Below are 17,180 nucleotides of genomic sequence, written 5' to 3' on the forward strand. Positions count from 1 at the left end.
TCCAGTAATGACCCCCTTCCCGAAAAACCTACATGTGTGGCAGTGTGAAGGAGCAGGCAGAGGGAGGATTTCGGGGATGGGGAGCAAAGGACCGGGGTGCTTACTGCACTCCCAGGGAGCCAGACCACCTTTTTCAAAGCCTTGTTTAGAGTTGCCTTTCACTCTCCTATCTAAATAATAATAGTTTTTAGTCCAACTTTCCTTTTAATGGTTTCTGTTTTTAATAATTTCTTTAAAATATTCATAATGTTCTATTTGGTTATTTTGTTCTTTATTTATTGGGGTTTGGTTTAAATCACTACAGTTTCTTTAAACGTAAATAAGTTTGAATGATCTTTTGCTGAGATGAGAGAGGAATAAACTTTCCTAACCTGATCTGCTATCAGTCCACAAAGCTGTTAAAACTAAAATAATCTATGTTAGCAGAACCAACAACATTTATATACAGTTTAGATCATTTTCCTGATATCTGGGTTCATTTTGTCTGTTTGCTTTTTATCTAATTGTTAACATGAACTCTTATTTTGAAGGGCCTCTTCTGAGCACATGTTTACTTCCGGTGTCAGAGCTTCGGTTGTGCAACAGGAAGCTGCTGGGCTGCAAGCACGGTAGGACTGTTACTGACTTTTACCGGTTGTTACTGGCGGTTACTGACTGTTAGTGGCTATTAATGGCTGTTACTGACTGTTAGTGGCTGTTGCTGACTGTTACTGACTGTTACCGGCTGTTACTGACTGTTAGTGGCTCTTACTAACTGTTACTGACTGTTACTGGCTATTACTGGCTGTTACTGACTGTTAGTGGCTGTTACTGACTGTTAGTGGCTGTTGCTGACTGTTACTGGCGGTTACTGACTGTTAGTGGCTGATACTGACTTAGTGGCTATTACTGGCTGTTACTGGCTGTTAGTGGCTGTTGCTGACTGTTACTGTTACTGGCTATTACTGGCTGTTACTGACTGTTAGTGGCTGTTACTGACTGTTAGTGGCTATTAATGGCTGTTACTGACTGTTACTGACTGTTACTGGCTGTTACTGACTGTTAGTGGCTGTTACTGACTGTTAGTGGCTGTTGCTGACTGTTACTGGCGGTTACTGACTGTTAGTGGCTGATACTGACTTAGTGGCTATTACTGGCTGTTAGTGGCTGTTGCTGACTGTTACTGTTACTGGCTATTACTGGCTGTTACTGACTGTTAGTGGCTGTTACTGACTGTTAGTGGCTGTTGCTGACTGTTACTGGCGGTTACTGACTGTTAGTGGCTGATACTGACTTAGTGGCTATTACTGGCTGTTACTGACTGTTAGTGGCTTTTGCTGACTGTTACTGACTGTTAGTGGCTATTACTGGCTGTTACTGACTGTTAGTGGCTATTAATGGCTGTTACTGGCTATTACTGGCTGTTACTGACTGTTAGTGGCTGTTACTGACTGTTAGTGGCTGTTGCTGACTGTTACTGGCGGTTACTGACTGTTAGTGGCTGATACTGACTTAGTGGCTATTACTGGCTGTTACTGGCTATTACTGGCTGTTATTGGCTGTTACTGACTGTTACTGGCGGTTACTGACTGTTAGTGGCTATTACTGGCTGTTACTGGCTATTACTGGCTGTTATTGGCTGTTACTGACTGTTAGTGGCTGTTGCTGACTGTTACTGACTTTTACCGGCTGTTACTGACTGTTAGTGGCTATTAATGGCTGTTACTGGCTATTACTGGCTGTTACTGACTGTTAGTGGCTGTTACTGACTGTAAGTGGCTGTTGCTGACTGTTACTGGCGGTTACTGACTGTTAGTGGCTGATACTGACTTAGTGGCTATTACTGGCTGTTACTGACTGTTAGTGGCTGTTGCTGACTGTTACTGACTGTTACCGGCTGTTACTGACTGTTAGTGGCTATTACTGGCTGTTACTGACTGTTAGTGGCTATTAATGGCTGTTACTGGCTATTACTGGCTGTTACTGACTGTTAGTGGTTGTTACTGACTGTTAGTGGCTGTTGCTGACTGTTACTGGCGGTTACTGACTGTTAGTGGCTGATACTGACTTAGTGGCTATTACTGGCTGTTATTGGCTATTACTGGCTGTTATTGGCTGTTACTGACTGTTACTGGCTGTTGCTGACTGTTACTGACTTTTACTGGCTGTTACTGACTGTTAGTGGCTGATACTGACTTAGTGGCTATTACTGGCTATTACTGGCTGTTATTGGCTGTTACTGACTGTTACTGGCGGTTACTGACTGTTAGTGGCTATTACTGGCTGTTACTGACTATTACTGACTGTTAGTGGCTGTTGCTGACTGTTACTGACATTTACCGGCTGTTACTGACTGTTAGTGACTGTTACTGGCCATTACTGGCTGTTACTGACTGTTACTGGCCATTACTGGCTGTTACTGACTGTTAGTGGCCGTTACTGGCGGTTACTGACTGTTTGTGTCTGTTACTGAGTGTTACTGACTGTTAGTGGCTGTTACTGGCGGTTACTGACTGTTTGTGGCTGTTACTGAGTGTTACTGTGGGGGGTACTCTGGGAGAATGGAGTACCGGGCCCTTTAATAGGGGCTGTTAGGTCTCTGAGTGACCGGTGTCAGGGTGTAACGCTAGGGCTTGACTGACTAAATGAGGCTAAATGAGGCCCGAAGTAGATTCGAGTACAGAGTCCAGAGGTGTAAATAAAGCACAACAAAAGAATTATGATTAATATTTGTATATTTATTGTTCTAATAGAAAGATTATTGGTTACATATACATGTTAATGAGCTTTATTATATGATTTATATGGATATGAATTGATATAATACACACACACACAAATTAGATGATCAATCAAAATAATTTCAAAGGAGAAAAAAAACTAATATATTCCAACAGGATAATTCAAAAGGGAAAAAACAAAGACCAAAAAAAACAACAACAAATTGAAACACTTCAGTTCAGTTAGTTCCAGGTTTGCAGTTCATGAGGTCCATTGGGAAACCAAATTCAGAGGATCCGGGTTTGTAAGAACTTTTTCCTACCACACTGTAGCGGTGGTTCTCTGGTAGCTCGCCACCCAGTGGACAGTCAAAGGAACAGCACACAAAAAAAAACCTGACCTGAAATCAGGCCAAAATCTTAAATTAGTAAAATAATAAACAATAAACTTAATCTTAGCAATAAAAAAATCAAACAAGGAGTCAGTTAGTTATGCCATGAATCACAATAGTTTAAATAATATACAAGATTTCTATATGAAGCGTCAATATTTCTAAATATCCCAAGGTAAAATAAAGTGCACTTATCATTTAAAGACGAAATTATGGGTCAACAAATACCCAAATTATTTCAACAGTTCAATCATAAATGTATTGCACAACACATATCAATAAACAATCAGATCTATTAAAAAAACAAAAAGGAACCATGGCTACAGGGAATGTCCCCCAGGTTAGGAGTTGTAAATCTGCAGTATCATTTAAGTTATCAGTAAGTTTGAATGAACAATAAAGCATGAGCCAATAGATGGAAACAAACTTACCGAGTTGAAAGATGGACGGATGGATGGATGAAATTACTGTGTTAATGGAGGAGAATAATATAGATTAGCCCAAAGAGCTAAATTGATGAGATACATGTAATATACTTGGATTTATGACATTGCTACGGAAATTACATTACAGGCATTTTTGTGGTGTGTCTGTTTAAAAGTGGGGAGTACCAAGATGATGGTGGGTAACATTAGTTTATCAGTAATCCAGTGAAAAAATACAGATCAGTAGATGATTCCAGCTAGAAACACTGAATGACATCAGAGGAGAACATGACAGGCTGGAGGACCAGGAACTGTGTCCTGTGAAGGAAGGAGGGAATTAAAAAGTTCTCTGTCCTTCACCTCCGCCATGTTCTGCTCCGTAGCCTCCTCTCCTCCTGTACCGCTAACATCACCAGTTTTGCTCCGCAGCCTCCTCTCCTCCTGCATTGCTAACATCACCTGTTCTGCTCCGTAGCCTCCTCTCCTCCTGTACCGCTAACATCACCTGTTCTGCTCCGCAGCCTCCTCTCCTCCTGCATTGCTAACATCACCTGTTCTGCTCCGCAGCCACCTCTCCTCCTGCATCGCTAACATCACCTGTTCTGCTCCGCAGCCTCCTCTCCTCCTGCATTGCTAACATCACCTGTTCTGCTCCGTAGCCTCCTCTCCTCCTGCACCGCTAACGTCACCTGTTCTGCTACGTAGCCTTCTCTACTTATGTACCACTAACATCACCTGTTCTGCTCCGCAGCCACCTCTCCTCCTGCATCGCTAACATCACCTGTTCTGCTCCGCAGCCTCCTCTCCTCCTGCACCGCTAACATCACCTGTTCTGCTCCGCAGCCTCCTCTCCTTCTGCATTGCTAACATCACCTGTTCTGCTCCGCAGCCTCCTCTCCACCTGCACCGCTAACATCACCTGTTCTGCTCCGCAGCCTCCTCTCCTCCTGCACCGCTAACATCACCTGTTCTGCTCTGCAGCCTCCTCTCCTCCTGCATTGCTAACATCACCTGTTCTGCTCCGTAGCCTCCTCTCCTTATGTACCACTAACATCACCTGTTCTGCTCCACAGCCTCCTCTCCTTATGTACCGCTAACATCACCTGTTCTGCTCCGTAGCCTCCTCTCCTCCTGCATCGCTAACATCACCTGTTCTGATCTGTAGCCTCCTCTCCTCCTGCATCGCTAACATCACCTGTTCTGCTACGTAGCCTCCTCTCCTTATGTACCACTAACATCACCTGTTCTGCTCCACAGCCTCCTCTCCTCATGTACTGCTAACATCACCTGTTCTGCTCCACAGCCTCCTCTCCTCCTGCATCGCTAACATCACCTGTTCTGCTCTGCAGCCTCCTCTCCTCCTGCACCGCTAACATCACCTGTTCTGCTTCGTAGCCTCCTCTCCCCCTGCACCGCTAACATCACCTGTTCTGCTCCGTAGCCTCCTCTCCTCCTGCATCGCTAACATCACCTGTTCTGCTCATCAGCCTCCTCTCCTCCTGCATCGCTAAAATCACCTGTTCTGCTCCACAGCCTCCTCTCCTCCTGCATTGCTAACATCACCTGTTCTGCTCCGTAGCCTCCTCTCCTTATGTACCACTAACATCACCTGTTCTGCTCCGCAGCCACCTCTCCTCCTGCATCGCTAACATCACCTGTTCTGCTCCGCAGCCTCCTCTCCTCCTGCATTGCTAACATCACCTGTTCTGCTCCGTAGCCTCCTCTCCTCCTGCACCGCTAACTTTACCTGTTCTGCTACGTAGCCTTCTCTCCTTATGTACCACTAACATCACCTGTTCTGCTCTGCAGCCACCTCTCCTCCTACACCGCTAACATCACCTGTTCTGCTCCGCAGCCTCCTCTCCTCCTGCACCGCTAACATCACCTGTTCTGCTCCGCAGCCTCCTCTCCTCCTGCATTGCTAACATCACCTGTTCTGCTCCGCAGCCTCCTCTCCTCCTGCACCGCTAACATCACCTGTTCTGCTCCGCAGCCTCCTCTCCTCCTGCACCGCTAACATCACCTGTTCTGCTCCGCAGCCTCCTCTCCTCCTGCATTGCTAACATCACCTGTTCTGCTCCGTAGCCTCCTCTCCTTATGTACCACTAACATCACCTTTTCTGCTCCACAGCCTCCTCTCCTTATGTACCGCTAACATCACCTGTTCTGCTCCGTAGCCTCCTCTCCTCCTGCATCGCTAACATCACCTGTTCTGATCTGTAGCCTCCTCTCCTCCTGCATCGCTAACATCACCTGTTCTGCTACGTAGCTTCCTCTCCTTATGTACCACTAACATCACCTGTTCTGCTCCACAGCCTCCTCTCCTCATGTACCGCTAACATCACCTGTTCTGCTCTGCAGCCTCCTCTCCTCCTGCACCGCTAACATCACCTGTTCTGCTCCGTAGCCTCCTCTCCCCCTGCACCGCTAACATCACCTGTTCTGCTCCGTAGCCTCCTCTCCTCCTGCATCGCTAACATCACCTGTTCTGCTCATCAGCCTCCTCTCCTCCTGCATCGCTAAAATCACCTGTTCTGCTCCACAGCCTCCTCTCCTCCTGCATCGCTGAAATCACCTGTTCTGCTCCGCAGCCTCCTCTCCTCCTGCATCGCTGAAATCACCTGTTCTGCTCCGCAGCCTCCTCTCCTCCTGCATCGCTAAAATCACCTGTTCTGCTCCGCAGCCTCCTCTCCTCCTGCATCGCTAAAATCACCTGTTCTGCTCCGCAGCCTCCTCTCCTCCTGCATCAATAGCATCACCTGGAGCCCACCATGTCTGTCCAGAACCTGTCCTTTGCTGCCTGTGGTTTCCTGGGGATCTACCACCTTGGGGCCCTGGGGGCCTTCCTGCATCATGGAGAGAAGCTGCTGGGCTCTCTGAGGGCCTGTGCAGGAGCTTCAGCTGGAGCACTGGCTGCTGCTGTCCTGATCACCGCTCCAGATAAGCTAGAGGTAAACCATTGATGTTTGCAGCAAAGATGACGTGTGACATCATCATGCCAACCAGTTAGCCCAGTAAGCTCCGTTAGCCCAGTTAACCCAGTGCAGTGGGAAGAAGCTGACAGTGTTCTTTCCTCCCTCAGCGCTGCACAGAGTTCACCTACAGCTTTGCTGAAAGCGTCAGACAGCAAAGGTTTGGAGCCGTTACTCCAGGATATGACCTGATGCTAACGCTACGGTAAGCTGCAGCGCTTCTATGGCAGGCCGTCTGGACATTTATTACATCCGCCGTCCTCACTCCTTAAACCTTCTAACGGGGTACTGAGGCTGGAAGACTGCTTCCTCCAGGTGGTACCTGACACTTCTGACAATCGCTGTCCTCCGAAAAAATCAGTCAAAGAGAATCCTGGATTGACAACGCCAAATTGTCGTGGGAAAAAAGTATTCAATTATTCATCCATGTTAAAAAACACGGAGATCAATGGATTTCACTCAGTCGGCACATTTATTCACATCTTTGCAAAGAGAGAACAGATCATCATACAGCCTTCATGGCATAGCATTCTGCTCTGTTCTGATCTGGGCAGCGTTCGTTCACGGTCACAGTCAGAGAAACAGGACTACACTGGAAAACAGGCCAAGCTCCAATATCTAGAAACAAAGGTGTTGATGGCAGCAGCACAGCTGATATTTCTCTCCAGGATGGAGTCACAGCCAAACAGGAACAGACCAGATGAAGCTACTATGAGAAAAAGCAGAGAGAGCAGAACGTTAGAGATTGAACTAACAGATTCTGCAGAGTGGGAAAATAGAGATAGAATGAAGCAGAATGATGAAAAAGGGGTCCCTATGTCCTCCAGCAGTCTAAGCCTATAGCAGCAGAACTATAGAGATAGCTCAGGATAACCTGAGCCACTCTAACTAGAAGCTTTATCAAAAAGGAAAGTTTTAAGCCTAGCCTTAAAAGTAGACAGGGTGTCTGCCTCACGGACTAAAACTGGTAGTTGGTTCCACAGGAGAGGAGCCTGAGAACTAAAAGATCTGCCTCCCATTCTACTTTTAGAAATTCTAGGAACCACTAGTAAACCTGCAGATTGAGAGTGAAGTGCTCTGTTAGGAACATAAGGAACAATCAGATCTCTGATATCAGAAAATCCATAGCTGAACTCTTTCAGCCTCTAAAGGATACAGTCTAGGTAGACCGGGTCCTTGGATGATCCAGCCTCTGGCCAATGACAGTAGAGTTTTTCTTCCTGGTTGTGGAACAAGCCGGTAACCTCTGTGAATCCTCTGCAGGGAGGGAATAGAGGAGATTCTACCCAGTGAAGCTCACCGCCTGGCCAGCGATCGACTCTATGTCTCTATCACTCACTCCAGAAGCAGGAAGAACCACCTGGTCTCCAGGTTTGCTTCCAGAGACGACCTCATAAAGGTTGGTGTCCAGAAACCTTTAGCAGTATCTGTATCTCAGCTCCTGATCAGGATGTTTAAAGGAACATTTAAACAGCATATTTGATCAATAAGCTAACGAGGCTAGAAACATGCTAGCTACGGTCTGAGCTGAACGGACGTCCTCTGCCCCCACAGGTTCTGCTGGCCAGCAGCTTTGTCCCAGTCTATGCTGGGCTCAGACCAGTGGAGTTCAGCGGTCAGGTAATCCTGCGTCTGTCCAGAAGGTTCCTGTGACATCAGCTAGGACTCACTGAGGCATTTCCTCTGAGCAGACGTGGATCGATGGAGGTTTCACCGACAGCCTGCCCAGACCCCCTGTGGGACGAACTATCACCGTCTCCCCCTTTGCAGGCCTGCAGGACGTGTGTCCGGTTCACAGGGGGCGCCTCAGCAGCCAGCTCCGCCTGGCCAACATGAACATCATGGTGAGTCCAGGAACCAGAGTCTGTTGATGCTGCTTTATGTCCACCTGTTGGTTCATCAGCCCACAGTCCTGGACATTCTGGATAGGAACTCCGAGTTCTGGACATTCTGGATAGGAATTCCGAGTTCTGGATGTTCTGGTTAGGAACTCTGAGTTCTGGACGTTCTGGATAGGAGCTCCGAGTGCTGGATGTTCTGGATAGGAACTCCGAGTTCTGGATGTTCTGGATAGGAGCTCCGAGTGCTGGATGTTCTGGATAGGAACTCCGAGTTCTGGACATTCTAGATAGGAACTCCGAGTTCTGGATGTTCTGGATAGGAGCTCCGAGTTCTGGATGTTCTGGTTAGGAACTCCGAGTTCTGGACATTCTGGATAGGAGCTCCGAGTTCTGGATGTTCTGGATAGGAGCTCCGAGTTCTGGACGTTCTGGTTAGGAAGTCCCAGTTCTGGACGTTCTGGATAGGAGCTCCGAGTGCTGGATGTTCTGGATAGGAACTCAGAGTTCTGGACGTTCTGGATAGGAACTCCGAGTTCTGGACATTCTGGATAGGAGCTCCGAGTGCTGGATGTTCTGGATAGGAACTCCGAGTTCTGGACGTTCTGGATAGGAGCTCCGAGTGCTGGATGTTCTGGATAGGAACTCCGAGTTCTGGACGTTCTAGATAGGAACTCCGAGTTCTGGACATTCTGGATAGGAGCTCCGAGTTCTGGATGTTCTGGATAGGAGCTCAGAGTTCTAGATGTTCTGGTTAGGAACTCCCAGTTCTGGACATTCTGGATAGGAGCTCCGAGTTCTGGATGTTCTGGTTAGGAACTCTGAGTTCTGGACGTTCTGGATAGGAGCTCCGAGTTCTGGATGTTCTGGTTAGGAACTCCGAGTTCTGGACATTCTGGATAGGAGCTCCGAGTTCTGGATGTTCTGGTTAGGAACTCCGAGTTCTGGACGTTCTGGATAGGAGCTCCGAGTTCTGGATGTTCTGGTTAGGAACTCCGAGTTCTGGACATTCTGGATAGGAGCTCCGAGTTCTGGACGTTCTGGATAGGAACCCCGAGTTCTGGATGTTCTGGTTAGGAACTCCGAGTTCTGGACGTTCTGGATAGGAACTCTGAGTTCTGGATGTTCTGGATGGGAACTCAGAGTTCTGGACATTCTTGGCTAGAACTCTGAGTTCACGATAATTTAAATCAGGACCTAGAGTTGTGGACCTTCTGGATCAGAACTTGGAGTTGTAGACATTCTTGACCAGAACTTCGGTTGTGGACCTTCTTGACCAGAACCTAGAGTTGTGGACATTCTGGAACAGAACTTGGAGTTCTGGACCTTCTTGACCAGAATGTAGAGTTATGGACATTCTGGACCAGAAGGTAGAGTGGTGTACCTTCTGGATCAGAACTTGGATTTGTAGACATTCTTGACCAGAACTTTGAGTTCTGGACCTTCTTGACCAGAATGTAGAGTTATGGACATTCTGGACCAGAATGTAGAGTAGTGTACCTTCTGGATCAAAACTTGGAGTTGTGGACAATCTGGACCAGAACTTGGAGTTCTGGACCTTCTTGACCAGAATGTAGAGTTATGGACATTCTGGGCCAGAACGTAGAGTGGTATACCTTCTGGATCAGAACTTGGAGTTGTAGACATTCTTGACCAGAACTTTGAGTTCTGGACCTTCTTGACCAGACACAGAGTTCTGGACCTTGTTGACCAGAACGTAGAGTTCTGGCCATTCGGGAGCACAGCTTGGAGTTCTAGACGTTCTGGAGCAGAACTCTGAGCTCCTGTTTGGGTCGATCAGAGAGTCCAGACGATAAAGGGGCGGCGTGTGGAGCAGCCTGGGTGGCAATCAGCTGATCAGAGGGAGAGAATCAAACATCAAACTCTGCTCACACAATAAACTCTCAGCAGCTTCAGCATTTAGAGGGTTCAAAGGTCAACATACTTCCTGCTGGTCTTCCTCAGTTCATTTTCTCCATCCTGGTCCTTCCATCTTAGTTTAACACCAGTTTAACGTCTCAGCTGTTTTCCTGTTGGTGTCTGACGCTGCCTTGCTCAAAGGTCACTGAAACTAAGGATATCACCTGTTTCCTCTCTGCAGTTTTCAATGGAGAACATCAAACGTCTGAACCAGGCCCTGTTCCCTCCGTCCCGCAGCACCATGCAGGCTCTGTGTGAGGAGGGCCACTCAGACGCCGTGAGATTCCTGAAGAGAGAGGCCCTGATGAGCTGAGGGCCACACCCTGGATCAGAACCCTGAGCTGAAGGCCGCACCCTGGATCAGAACCCTTCACCTCCTGGATGAAGAAATGGACAGAGGCCCTGATGAACTGTCCCCATGGGACAGGTGTCCTTGGTGGACTGATGTCCTCCATGGACCAACATCTCCAGTTGTCTGACATCCTCAGTGAAGCGATGTCCTCGGTGAACTGGCTTAAGAGATGTTAAACTTATTTATGACTCACTTTACAGGAGCCCTACAGTCTGAAAAAGATTCAATATAAATACTAAAATTGCAGAGAAATGATCAAATGATCAGATTATATAATCTGATTAGTTTTTCTCATAGTGCCAAAATAGAAGATCTTTGCTGCTTTTTATGAATGAATTTGAAGCACTGGGTTTGTAAACTCAGAGTTTCTAACTGTCCTTTGACAGCCGGACCCTTTGGAACCCTGGCTGCAGGTTTTAATCCTTCCTTTTCAGGAGATGGTCTTTCCATGTGGTCTACATCCGTGTTTTAGACCTTAGGTGTAGGTCAATCTGAAGGGGAGCAGGAGCCGTTTCTATGGACCAGTGGGTCTAATGGCGGGTCCCATCTGAAAGCTCAGTCCAACAACCAGAATAATGGGGGCAAAGTTCGCTCGAAAAAAGATTTCTGGAAAAAAAAAATCAATAAACACAAAATGAAAGAAAACATTTTAATTTAATGACTTTTTGCAAACATTAGTTTGAGGTTTATCTGATGAAATAGATGTGTTAAATGATTGTTTTATCTTTAAAAATGTTAATTGGTGACCTATCACCCGTACAGGTTCCATGGCTTCAATCTGCAGAGGTTAAATTACCAGATTTAACAACAACTGCACTATTTTCATTTGAGGAACAGCTCCTTACACAAGGTGATAACTGTCACTCAGAGGTGTGTGGACAGCTCCTCCCTGTTCATCACTTCTATTCTAAGGCCCGGCTCTCAGTGCTACAGGCCTCCCTATTGGCTGCAAATAGAACAATAATCCATAATAATCCATTCCATCCCCTAAATAAGTTAATCACTTTTTTTTTTATTTATTTTTTTCAAAGGAAAAGTCTAGTTAGTGAGGAATCACCAATGGGACATTATTTATACCTAAAACTGATACGTTTGTGTTAATCAGTAAAAACACTCCTGCCATCTTCCAGCAGTGATGTCACGGTGCGGTAAGCCTAGCGCCATTCTCCCCGCTTTACAAGCAAAATCATTGGGAACTACTAGACACATCTGCAATCAACAACAATTATTGAAGATTTCCAGAGGACTTCACCATTGAAAGTCACCAGAGCTATAGTGACAATGCCCACGTGCATGGCAGCTGGATGCTGGAATACATCGGGTAAAAGGGAAAAAAAAGAGACTTATTTCACCTTTTCACATACTACTTAGCCTGAAAGAACACCACTACTAAGCTAATAGTTGGTCTAAAAGAACACAGCTACTGAGCTACTAGTTATTCTGAAAGAACACTGCTACTGAGCTACAAGTAAGTCTGAAAGAACACCGCTACTAAACTACTAGTTGGTCTGAAAGAACACTGCTACTGAGCTACTAGTAAGTCTGAAAGAACACCGCTACTAAACTACTAGTTAGTCTGAAAGAACACCGCTACTAAGCTACTAGTTGGTCTGAAAGAACACCGCTACTAAGCTACTAGTTGGTCTGAAAGAACACTACAACTGAGCTAGTAGTCAGCCAATAACGAAGACTGCTACTGAGCTACTAGTTGGTCCGAAAGAACACTGCTGCTGAGCTACTAGTTATTCTGAAAGAACACTGCTACTGAGCTACTAGTAAGTCTGAAAGAACACCGCTACTAAACTACTAGTTGGTCTGAAAGAACACTGCTACTGAGCTACTAGTAAGTCTGAAAGAACACCGCTACTAAACTACTAGTTAGTCTGAAAGAACACCGCTACTAAGCTACTAGTTGGTCTGAAAGAACACTGCTACTGAGCTACTAGTTGGTCTGAAAGAACACCGCTACTAAACTACTAGTTAGTCTGAAAGAACACTGCTACTAAGCTACTAGTTGGTCTGAAAGAACACTACAACTGAGCTAGTAGTCAGCCAATAACAAAGACCGCTACTGAGATCCTAGTTAGCCTATGGGAACACTGCTACTGAGCTGCTAGTTAGCCTAAAATAACACTGCTACTGAGCTACTACTTGGCCTGACAGAACACTACTACTGAGCTACTAGTTGGCCGGAAAGAACACTGCTACTAAGCTACTAGTTGGTCTGAAAGAACACTGCTACTGAGCTACTAGTAAGTCTGAAAGAACACCGCTACTAAACTACTAGTTAGTCTGAAAGAACACCGCTACTAAGCTACTAGTTGGTCTGAAAGAACACTACAACTGAGCTAGTAGTCAGCCAATAACAAAGACCGCTACTGAGATCCTAGTTAGCCTATGGGAACACTGCTACTGAGCTACTAGTTAGCCTAAAATAACACTGCTACTGAGCTACTACTTGGCCTGACAGAACACTACTACTGAGCTACTAGTTGGCCTGAAAGAACACTGCTACTGAGCTACTAGTCGGTCTGAAAGAACACTGCTACTGAGCTACTAGTTGCTCTGAAAGAACACTGCTACTGAGTTACTAGTCGGTCTGAAAGAACACTGCTACTGAGCTACTAGTCGGTCTGAAAGAACACAGCTACTGAGCTACTAGTCGGTCTGAAAGAACACTACTACTGAGCTACTAGTTGGTCTGAAAGAACACTGCTACTGAGCTACTAGTCGGTCTGAAAGAACACAGCTACTGAGCTACTAGTTGGTCTGAAAGAACACAGCTACTGAGCTACTAGTTGGTCTGAAAGAACACTGCTACTGAGCTACTAGTTGGTCTGAAAGAACACAGCTACTGAGCTACTAGTTGGTCTGAAAGAACACTGCTACTGAGCTACTAGTCGGTCTGAAAGAACACAGCTACTGAGCTACTAGTTGGTCTGAAAGAACACTGCTACTGAGCTACTAGTCGCTCTGAAAGAACACTGCTACTGAGCTACTAGTTGGTCTGAAAGAACACTGCTACTGAGCTACTAGTTGGTCTGAAAGAACACTGCTACTGAGCTACTAGTTAGCCTAAAATAACACTGCTACTGAGCTACTAGTCGGTCTGAAAGAACACTGCTACTGAGCTACTAGTTGGTCTGAAAGAACACTGCTACTGAGCTACTAGTCGGTCTGAAAGAACACAGCTACTGAGCTACTAGTTGGTCTGAAAGAACACAGCTACTGAGCTACTAGTTGGTCTGAAAGAACACTGCTACTGAGCTACTAGTTGGTCTGAAAGAACACAGCTACTGAGCTACTAGTTGGTCTGAAAGAACACTGCTACTGAGCTACTAGTCGGTCTGAAAGAACACAGCTACTGAGCTACTAGTTGGTCTGAAAGAACACTGCTACTGAGCTACTAGTCGCTCTGAAAGAACACTGCTACTGAGCTACTAGTTGGTCTGAAAAGAACACTGCTACTGAGCTACTAGTTGGTCTGAAAGAACACTGCTACTGAGCTACTAGTTAGCCTAAAATAACACTGCTACTGAGCTACTAGTCGGTCTGAAAGAACACTGCTACTGAGCTACTAGTCGGTCTGAAAGAACACTGCTGCTGAGCTACTAGTTGGTCTGAAAGAACACTGCTACTGAGCTACTAGTCGGTCTGAAAGAACACTGCCACTGAGCTACTAGTTGGTCTGAAAGAACACTGCTACTGAGCTACTAGTCGGTCTGAAAGAACACAGCTACTGAGCTACTAGTTGGTCTGAAAGAACACTACAACTGAGCTAGTAGTCAGCCAATAACAAAGACCGCTACTGAGATCCTAGTTAGCCTATAGGAACACTGCTACTGAGCTACTAGTTAGCCTAAAATAACACTGCTACTGAGCTACTCGTCGGTCTGAAAGAACACTGCTACTGAGGTACTATAGGAACACTGCTACTGAGCTACTAGTTAGCCTAAAATAACACTGCTACTGAGCTACTCGTCGGTCTGAAAGAACACTGCTACTGAGGTACTAGTTGGTCTGAAAGAACACTGCTACTGAGCTACTAGTTGGTCTGAAAGAACACTGCTACTGAGCTACTAGTCGGTCTGAAAGAACACTGCTACTGAGCTACTAGTCGGTCTGAAAGAACACTGCTACTGAGCTACTAGTTGGTCTGAAAGAACACTGCTACTGAGCTACTAGTTGGTCTGAAAGAACACTGCTACTGAGCTACTAGTCGGTCTGAAAGAACACTGCTACTGAGCTACTAGTTGGTCTGAAAGAACACTGCTACTGAGCTACTAGTCGGTCTGAAAGAACACTGCTACTGAGCTACTAGTCGGTCTGAAAGAACACTGCTACTGTGGTACTAGTTGGTCTGAAAGAACACTGCTACTGAGCTACTAGTCGGTCTGAAAGAACACTGCTACTGAGCTACTAGTTGGTCTGAAAGAACACTGCTACTGAGCTACTAGTTTGGTCTGAAAGAACACTACAATGAGCTGTAGTAGCATAGTCGCTGAGATCCTAGTAGGCTAGGAACACTAGCTATCTGAGCTACTAGTTTGCCTAAATAACACGGCTCTGAGCTATCTAGTAGGTCCTGAAAGAAACACTGCTACTGAGGCTACTAGTTAGGTCCTGAAAAGAACACTGCTACTGAGCTACTAGTTGGTCTGAAAGGACACTGCTATTGAGCTACTAGTTAGCCTGAAAGAACACTGCTACTGAGCTACTAGTTAGCCTATAGGAACACTACTACTGAGCAACTAGTTAGCCTGAAAGAACACTGCTACTGAGCTACTAGTTAGCATAAAAGAACACTACTACTGAGCTACTAGTTAGCCTGAAAGAACACTACTATTGAGCTACTAGTTAGCCTGAAAGAACACTACTATTGAGCTACTAGTTTGCCTGAAAGAACACAGCTACTGAGCTACTAGTTCGGTCTGAAAGAACACTGCTACTGAGCTACTAGTCGGTCTGAAAGAACACTGCTACTGAGCTACTTGTTGGTCTGAAAGAACACTGCTGCTGAGCTACTAGTTAGCATAAAAGAACACTACTACTGAGCTACTAGTTAGCCTGAAAGAACACTACTATTGAGCTACTAGTTAGCCTGAAAGAACACTACTATTGAGCTACTAGTTGGTCTGAAAGAACACAGCTACTGAGCTACTAGTCGGTCTGAAAGAACACTGCTACTGAGCTACTAGTTGCTCTGAAAGAACACAGCTACTGAGCTACTAGTTGGTCTGAAAGAACACAGCTACTGAGCTACTAGTTGGTCTGAAAGAACACTGCTACTGAGCTACTAGTCGGTCTGAAAGAACACTGCTACTGAGCTACTAGTTGGTCTGAAAGAACACTGCTACTGAGCTACTAGTTGGTCTGAAAGAACACAGCTACTGAGCTACTAGTCGGTCTGAAAGAACACCGCTACTAAACTACTAGTCGGTCTGAAAGAACACTGCTACTGAGCTACTAGTTGGTCTGAAAGAACACTGCTACTGAGCTACTAGTTGGTCTGAAAGAACACAGCTACTGAGCTACTAGTTGGTCTGAAAGAACACTGCTACTGAGCTACTAGTTGGTCTGAAAGAACACTGCTACTGAGCTACTAGTCGGTCTGAAAGAACACTGCTACTGAGCTACTAGTTGGTCTGAAAGAACACTGCTACTGAGCTACTAGTTGGTCTGAAAGAACACTGCTACCGAGCTACTAGTTGGTCTGAAAGAACACTGCTACTGAGCTACTAGTTGGTCTGAAAGAGCACTACTACTGAGCTACTAGTTAGCCTGACAGAACACTACTACTGAGCTTCTAGTTTGCCTGTAGGAACACTGCTACTGAGCTACTAGTTAGCCTGAAAGAACACTGCTACTGAGCTAGTAGTTAGCCTAAAAGAACACTACTATTGAGCTACTAGTTGGTCTGAAAGAACACTGCTATTGAGCTACTAGTTAGCCTGAAAGAACACTGCTACTGGGCTACTAGTTAGCCTATAGGAACACTACTACTGAGCTACTATTTAGCCTGAAAGAACACTGCTACTGAGCTACTAGTTAGCCTGAAAGAACACAGCTACTGAGCAACTACTTAGCCTAAAAGAACAATGCTACCGAGCTACTAGTTAGCATAAAAGAACACTACTAATGAGCTACTAGTTAGCCTGAAAGAACACTGCTACTGAGCTACTAGTTAGCATAAAAGAACACTACTACTGAGCTACTAGTCAGGCAATAACAAACACCGCTACTGAAATCCTAGTTAGCCAATAGGAACACTGCTACTGAGCTACTAGTTAGCCTAAAATAACACACACTCAGATCTATGATCCCAACCACCTCAAACCCAGATCTATAATCCCGAATGCTTCACACCGAGGCCTATGGTCCCGACCACAACACACCAAGATCTATGATCCTGACCACTTCACACCCAGATCTATGATCCTGACCACTTCACACCCGGATCTATTATTCCTCTTCACTCCCAGATCTATGATCCCAACAACTTCACACCCAGATCTATGATCCCAAACACCTCACACATAGACCTATGGTCACGACCACTTCACTCCCAGATCTACGATCCCA

At 45.8% G+C, this 17,180-nt stretch overlaps 1 protein-coding gene across 2 annotated transcripts; it reads left to right on the forward strand.

Moving 5' to 3' along the window:
• Window positions 1-561: 561 nt before the first annotated feature.
• Window positions 562-11,245, forward strand: pnpla4 (patatin-like phospholipase domain containing 4). Of its 2 annotated transcripts, XM_038278066.1 has the most exons (7): window positions 562-608; window positions 6,246-6,467; window positions 6,599-6,693; window positions 7,752-7,887; window positions 8,043-8,108; window positions 8,180-8,332; window positions 10,428-11,245. In XM_038278066.1, exons 2-7 carry the CDS (start codon window positions 6,288-6,290, stop codon window positions 10,557-10,559), a joined length of 762 nt encoding a protein of 253 aa, XP_038133994.1. In that variant the 5' UTR covers window positions 562-608; window positions 6,246-6,287; the 3' UTR covers window positions 10,560-11,245. The 2 variants fall into 2 exon arrangements, with proteins under 2 accessions (XP_038133994.1, XP_038133993.1); XM_038278065.1 differs by lacking the exon at window positions 562-608 and having other exon boundaries at window positions 5,818-6,467.
• The last annotated feature ends 5,935 nt before the right edge of the window (window positions 11,246-17,180 follow it).

This window comes from Cyprinodon tularosa, unplaced genomic scaffold (genome assembly GCF_016077235.1).
Source record: "Cyprinodon tularosa strain WSP-4 unplaced genomic scaffold, ASM1607723v1 ctg1372, whole genome shotgun sequence".
NCBI lineage: Eukaryota > Metazoa > Chordata > Actinopteri > Cyprinodontiformes > Cyprinodontidae > Cyprinodon > Cyprinodon tularosa.

Excerpts from the sequence above, each read along its gene's own strand:
- pnpla4 (XM_038278066.1), top strand. The coding sequence starts at position 6,288 with ATGTCTGTCCAGAACCTGTCCTTTGCTGCCTGTGGTTTCCTGGGGATC. Across the intron at positions 6,468-6,598 it reads CCGCTCCAGATAAGCTAGAG|CGCTGCACAGAGTTCACCTA; the intron begins GTAAACCATTGA and ends TTCCTCCCTCAG. Across the intron at positions 8,333-10,427 it reads TGGCCAACATGAACATCATG|TTTTCAATGGAGAACATCAA; the intron begins GTGAGTCCAGGA and ends TCCTCTCTGCAG.